The sequence below is a fragment of the Chrysochloris asiatica genome, unplaced genomic scaffold (assembly GCF_000296735.1).
Source record: "Chrysochloris asiatica unplaced genomic scaffold, ChrAsi1.0 scaffold00080, whole genome shotgun sequence".
Lineage (NCBI taxonomy): Eukaryota > Metazoa > Chordata > Mammalia > Afrosoricida > Chrysochloridae > Chrysochloris > Chrysochloris asiatica.
In genome coordinates, this window is record NW_006408598.1 from 9,097,239 (window position 1) to 9,104,213 (window position 6,975).

Below are 6,975 nucleotides of genomic sequence, written 5' to 3' on the forward strand. Positions count from 1 at the left end.
TTCCAGGTAGATCTTTATAGGTCTGTGGATACTCTCCTCTCACAGACAGCATTGTACTTCCAGGCAGATCTTCAAGTGCTCTTTTTAACTATGAATGTGACTACATTTTGTAATTTGTCGTTGATGAAATAGTAAACCATGTGATTCTCTGGTTCATAATGGCCAATACCAGTCCATTTCAACTCATTAATGCCTAGAATACTGATTCTTACATACTCCATTTTGGTTTTCACAATTTCTAATTTTCTTAGGTTCATAATTCATACATTTCATGTTCTGATTACTATTGGATGTTTGCACTTGTTTCCTCTTATTATCAGGTATGCCCCAACAGCAAATATGTAGGTTCCAAAAGCTTTGCTCCATTCATGTTATTAAATTCAGCTCTACTTTGAGGAGGCAGCTTTACCCCAGTTGTATTTTGAGTCCTTTCCAACCTAAGGGGATTCATCTTCAGACACTAAATCAGTGTTCTATACTAATAAGGCATTCATTGGCTAACTATTCAGAAGTGGTCCACCGTTCCTTCCTAGTCTGTCTCAGTGGAAGCCCTGCTGAACCCTGCCCACCATGGATGACATGGTATCTACAGTACTGGGAGCATATCTTCCAGCACCTCAGCAACGCACTAGCCATCATAGTATGACAAACTGACAGAAAAATGGTGAAGCCAGTCACTAGCTTACCTCCCCCGGCCTATTTTGCATTTATAGTTTTCAAATTCTAACAATGTTAAGTGCAGTTGAGTTGATTCCAACTCATAGTGACCCTGTATAGGATTTCTGAGGAGTGACTGGTGAGCTTGAACCGCCGATCTTGCAGTTCCAACTGACCTCGAGACCAAGTGCTTACCCTATAGTGCCACACCAGAACTCTTAATTCTAACAGTAGCCTCTCTTTTCTGTGTAAAGAATATTTCCCACCTCCTCTTTAATACATGCCTGACATGTTGCCTTCCTTTGCTGTTGACACTTTAGAAATGCTCTTTCTGTAGGTAATCGTGTGGCTGGCTGGTTTTCATGTGTCTGCTCACATTTAACTCCTGAAGAAGGTCTTTTCTGACCATCCTGTTTAATGTACTATCCTTACTCTAATAGAACCTTTTGAAATTTTCTTTAATATCCAAAAATTTCCCATGAACTTGTGTGTTGTTCCCCAGTCAGGATGAAAGCTCCATAAGAGCAAATATTTTCTTGATGTTATTATGTACAACACCTGGAATAGGATTTGCGTACAGTAGACACTTGGTAATTGTTGAAATTAATAAATGAATTCAACTCCTGATCAGGAAGTGTAAATTCTTTATAATATGAAGTCTCATTCATCCTTTCACTATTAGGGTTTGATGTGTTCTTTTCAGCTTGATGATCAAAGATCCTAGGAGAGGGAGTACACAAGCTAACTTGGGAGTGAAGTAGACTTGCCAGTGGGCTTTCTCCATCGTGTGATTATTTTCTTTGTTCTTAGTATAATAAAAAGTCTCCTTCCTGTCCATGTCTAGCTTTGGAAGGAGAAGTTCTCTTTAGCATTTTGACAGTGTCTCTAATATTCATTGCTTGTGATTTCCCTTTCTTTCTTTCTTTCAGCGCTTCCTACTATTTATAGTTCACTAGGGAACTTCCAGTGTAGCCATCGAAAAGGAGCTCACCTGTGTGCCCTTCTCTGAGATAGCACAAAATCAGATGGCCAGAAGCGACCTGTTAAAAACACTTTCCAACCTGCTTAACGGTCTCCTTTTCATGCTTTCCTGTTGCTGAAGTTTTTGCAATATAGGTTACATGTTGGGTTGCTAACTGTAAGGTTAGCAGTTCAAGTCCACCAGACACTTCTCAGAAGAAAGGTGAGATTTACAGGTTCGGAAACTCCCTAACAGGGTCATGGTGCATTGGAACCAACTCAAGGGCACACAGCTAGCCAGCCTGTGCAAAATGTTTGCGATATGTCTTTCATTGCTCATTCACGCACTCCAAGATAATTGGACTGTTTTCTTTGAAGGTTTTGTTTTCTAAAATGAATAATTTAAACATTGCTTTAAAATGGAGGTATTTAATACTTAAAATATTGTTTAAGGTGTGATTTTCTTCATCTGCAATAGTGAACTTTTAATTTCTTTGAGATTTTTGTGAATTGAGTGCAGGTTTTCCAGTGCACATTTCATGCTTCTTTTGTATTCTGTCATGGATTGCAAACCCTGTAATGTCATATTACTCATCCTCCTTCTTCCCTGTTCACATTTCTCCTCCTCTCCTAACTCTCTGCCTGCTGAACTTGGCCTGTGGGTTGCTTGTTCTAAGGGGAGTGCTTACTTCCTAGTGTTAGTGTCCATTTTATAGACTTGTCTTCTGTTGCGTAGCTGAAAATTGAACCATGAGGGTGAGTTCTGTTTTGGGCTTGAAGCATAAGCCGTAGTCTGTGTGAGTGCGGTCAGTCTCTGAACTTTATGAGTTCGAGATTTGTTCCACCTCCTCTCCCCCTCTATGCGGGAGCTTTTATGTGATTCCTTTCAGCGTGGTTGCTAGGTGTAGCTGGTCTGTGGGCCGTGGAGCCTGTGGTTAGCATAGGCCATTAATCCCCTAATAGGTGAATATTGATGTGAAAAAGTAGGGTAGAATCAGAGAACTGTATTTAACAGTCTCTATAGCCCAGGTTATAGAGTACAACAATAAAGGTGGTTTTTCATTTTTCGGTAAACTTTTATGTCTCATGTGGCTGACACTATTAATTTGTCTTCTTTATACTTGGCACAAACTTTACTGAGCATTGTGTAGTACACTGCCATTTAAGTATATGTGTTTGGGGGCATATTTGGGCTCAAATACCATCCACCAACTTACTGTGTAAGTGTGGATAAATTACTTAATTTCTTTTAATCTCATTTGCCTTATTCTTCAACTTGAAAGCTTGAAAATTCAAGATCACGATAAAGATATTTAATAATTAGATGCTAAAATAGGAATCCTGGTAGCGCATTAGTTAAGGTCTTGACTAGTAACCAAAAGGTCAGTAGTTCAAACCCACCATGTGCTCTTTGAGAAAAATGAGGCAGTCTATTCCTGTAAAGGTGACAGTCTTCAAAACCCTACGGGACAGTTCTTCTGTGTCCTTTAGGGTTACTGAGCTGGAATCTACTCTGTGTGTGTTAAAGCACTTTTTAATTTTATTTTAAATGACCATATTTTAATATTTTTCAGGGGTTGTGAAACGAATCATTCCTGCAGTAGCTTCCACAAATGCAGTTATTGCAGGTGAGGAAAAACACTAGCACTTAATTGTACTGATTTTGTTCCTTTTGTTTCTCATTCAGTTTCTGTACACTAGCTTGGCTTTTCTGCAGCCACAGGTTTGGTTTTAGGTAGCATCCACGAAGCAAATACGGCAATAAAACAACTCAGATGACTCTTAGTTTTCCAGTACATATAAAAGCTCTGTCTACACTATATGGTAGTCTATTACGTGCAATAGCGTTATGAAAAAGTTTGAAATCATGTGAGAATTACTAAAATGTCACACACAGACACCCAGTAAGCACGTGTTGTTGGAAAATTAGCACAGATACACTTAATCACTGCAGAGTTGCCGTAAACCTTCAGTTTGTAAACGAATATGCATTATCTGAGTTGTGCAATAAAGCGAAATACGCCTGTGTTCAAAACTGCTGATTTTGAGTGTATAATTTTCATCGATTTAAAGTACTTTGGTTTTCTTCTCTCTTCAGCTGTATGTGCCACTGAGGTTTTTAAAATAGCAACAAGGTAATGGGTTTTATTTTTTGCATATCTATCAATCCATGTTTTAAATGGACTGAATGATATAAAGACGACTATTTTTTTCATTGCAGTGCATACATTCCCCTTAATAATTACTTGGTATTCAATGATGTAGATGGGCTGTATACATACACATTTGAAGCAGAGAGAAAGGTTAGTAGTATTAATGAACCATTTTTTATTTATGCATACTTTGGTTTTTAAATGCTAATTATTGGCTAGAAGTTTGAACCAAATAGCCCACGTATTGTACTTTCTAACTTTTGAACTGTACTTACTATATATCTTTTTTGATATAGCCTGAAATTGAAATACTGTATAGTAAAATAAGAAACATTGGTATATTATGAAAGCAGATTTTAAAGCATAAGAAACGGTTCATGTGAAATAGGTGTGATTATAAAACAATTTAATTTCCATCTTGTTGTTTTCAAAGCGATAAGTGTTAGTGTGTGTGCCACTGTGATTTGTTGTGTTGTTTCATGAATATAGGACAACTGCCCAGCTTGTAGCCAGCTTCCTCAGAATATTCAGTTTTCACCATCAGCTAAACTGCAGGAGGTTTTGGATTATCTAACTAATAGTGCTTCTTTGTAAGTGTTCTGATTCTATTATGTTTTATTGTAAACATAATTTTTGAGATTTTAAAACTTAAAAACTTAGAATTGTTGTTTTCAAAAATGACCTTTGGTACTTTTAAAAAAATTACATTTAGGCAAATGAAATCTCCAGCCATCACAGCCACATTAGAGGGGAAAAATAGAACACTTTACTTACAGGTATCAGTATTGAATGTTTTTTTTTTTTTTTTCCATTAAATTGTATGAAAAGCATAACTTCACTTTAATGTGCATTACAATAATTGTGTTTTCTAGTCAGTAACTTCTATTGAAGAACGAACAAGGCCAAATCTCTCCAAGACATTGAAAGGTATTTTAAATACATGTATTTACCAGTAGGGTGGTAATGGGCATGAAGGTGAAATTAAGATATGTTCATTCTAGAAGATTTGGTCTTAATAATGTCTTTAAATGATAGTATGATCATAATTACCAGTGTATTTTAAAGATGTTAATAATAGGATTAATTGCCTTTGGTATTCTGAATATTTTAAAATCTGTAAGAAATCAAATGTATTACCTTGATTGAAGACATCTAAATTTTTATGTTTGTCTAAATTCTGTGGTGTGTGTGTAGTTTTGACTGTTTAGTTGTGATTTCTGCTTGGATTAATTAGGTTTTTCTGTTTGTAGAGTTGGGACTCACTGATGGACAAGAACTGGCAGTTGCTGATATCACAACACCACAGACTGTGCTGTTCAAACTTCATTTTACTTCTTAAAGGAAAATAAATTTGCAAACTCATGGAAATACTATACTTTGTGGATGCTAAAGAAATTTAATGTCACTTTTAGCATTAGTGTTGCTGGAATTTAATTTATATATATATATATGTAGACAACAAACTGCTCTTTTTTAAAACTTTGTAACTTTCCCTTGAAGACAGAATTTTGGGGTTGTGGCCTGTAAGCATTTTCATTAATGATAAAAGAAGCGATGCCTGGAAAGATGATGTACAAATGATTTGCTTCTCTTAGAAGAGAGAGGCAAACGTGCTCTTGTGTGTGAACTTTGTGTTATGGTCAAATAACGCATTCCCAACTTTCAGTTGAGCACCTACATATACAGAAGATGCCCCTTTAAAGAAAAGAAAGAAGTTAAGTTTTAAATAACATTGCACATTACCACCTATTTGAGACATTGAACATAGCGTAATTCAATGTTCATTTAATTGTGGCTGTCCAAATTAATATAAATGATTGCAAAGGGTTATCTTGTCTATACTAATATGTAAACGGTGTAATAGCTGAAAACTTGTGCATGGAAATGGGGATATTTTCATGTCTTTATTGTGCCAGAGAGGCCAGTGTACACAATATTAAAGCCAAGATGTTTAAAAGAATTTAATGTTATAATAGTTATCACTGATGCTTTCACATTATTTATTAATAAAATTATATATTGTCTACTTTTTTCACTGAAATTTATAGAATTAAGTAGTTCCATAGTAATATTGGAATCATTTAAAAATTTATAACATAATTGCTAACGCAACATATTTATTTCTCTGGAATTAATACATTTTAGTATTTCTATGCTAAATGTCTTTTGATTTTAGTTTAACTTATGCTAACATTAATATTAATGAAATAGAATACATTTTTTTTTTTATCATGGTTTCTTACAACACTTTTTTTTCTTTTTTACTTCAAGGACTAAGGCTTAGAACAACGTTAAGCATAAGCACTAAAAATAGATTCTAGGATTTTAATGTGGGGACATGTGGTCCATGTTCTCATTCTTTATTCTCTAGATGACTTTTGTTTTCGTTTACTATTCATTCTAGCTCCATATTGACAAATGATTTAAATTTTATTAGAAAACCATCCTGGATAAACTTATATATTTAAAAAAGTTGTAGATAGAGCTGAATTTTTTTAAAGTGAAGGAAGTTACATTTAGCACCTCCACTACAGGTGGAGAGTCCTGGTGTGGCGCTGCAGGTTAATGCGCCGGACTGCAAAGTCGGTTTGAACCACAAGGCCAGCAGTGCTAGCTCACCAGCTGCTCCTCAGAAACCCTGTACAGAGTCACTATGAGTTGGATCTAACTCGAAGGTAGTTAACAACAACAAACACAGATGGAGTCTTGGTGTGTGCTGTAGGATAAGCACTGGGCTCCAAGGACGGTTTGAATTGCAAGGTCTGCAGTGAAGACACACCAAGCGCTCCTCGGAAGCCCTATAATACAGGGTTGCTATGTGTTGAAATTGACAAGACAGCACTGAACAACACATACAGATGGTATGTGATCATTATCGAAAGTCGTCTTTTGAGAAGGTGACAGCAACTACATTGAGACACAAGTTTTAGAAGGCTTAGGTCATTTTACCCAGAGCTATACAATTAGGAGTCTTAGAACAGGGATTCCAACCCTGAATGAGTCTCGCAGTTTTCCTTAACTCTACTTAGCTGGGCTGTTTGAATGTCCCTGAGCTATTTTATATTACTTGTGTACATTGAGCAGTTCCGGTGGCCTAGTGGGTTAAGTTGGTGTGGTTCAAACTAATCAGTTCTAGACAGGAGAAAGGTGAGGGTGTTTCCTCTCGTAAATCTTTATAGTCCTGGAAACTATATGGAGCATTTCT

At 36.2% G+C, this 6,975-nt stretch overlaps 1 protein-coding gene across 2 annotated transcripts in view; it reads left to right on the plus strand.

The window, feature by feature from the left end:
• Positions 1–5,793, plus strand: part of UBA3 (ubiquitin-like modifier activating enzyme 3) — a 40,418-nt gene extending 34,625 nt beyond the window's left edge. For both annotated transcript variants that reach the window (XM_006865633.1, XM_006865634.1), the window contains 7 exons: positions 3,192–3,245; positions 3,716–3,752; positions 3,839–3,920; positions 4,260–4,360; positions 4,483–4,546; positions 4,643–4,697; positions 5,021–5,793. In XM_006865633.1, coding sequence (XP_006865695.1) covers positions 3,192–3,245; positions 3,716–3,752; positions 3,839–3,920; positions 4,260–4,360; positions 4,483–4,546; positions 4,643–4,697; positions 5,021–5,109 — 482 coding nt within the window. In that variant the 3' untranslated portion in view covers positions 5,110–5,793. The remainder of the gene's footprint in view (positions 1–3,191; positions 3,246–3,715; positions 3,753–3,838; positions 3,921–4,259; positions 4,361–4,482; positions 4,547–4,642; positions 4,698–5,020) is intronic.
• Positions 5,794–6,975: the final 1,182 nt, after the last annotated feature.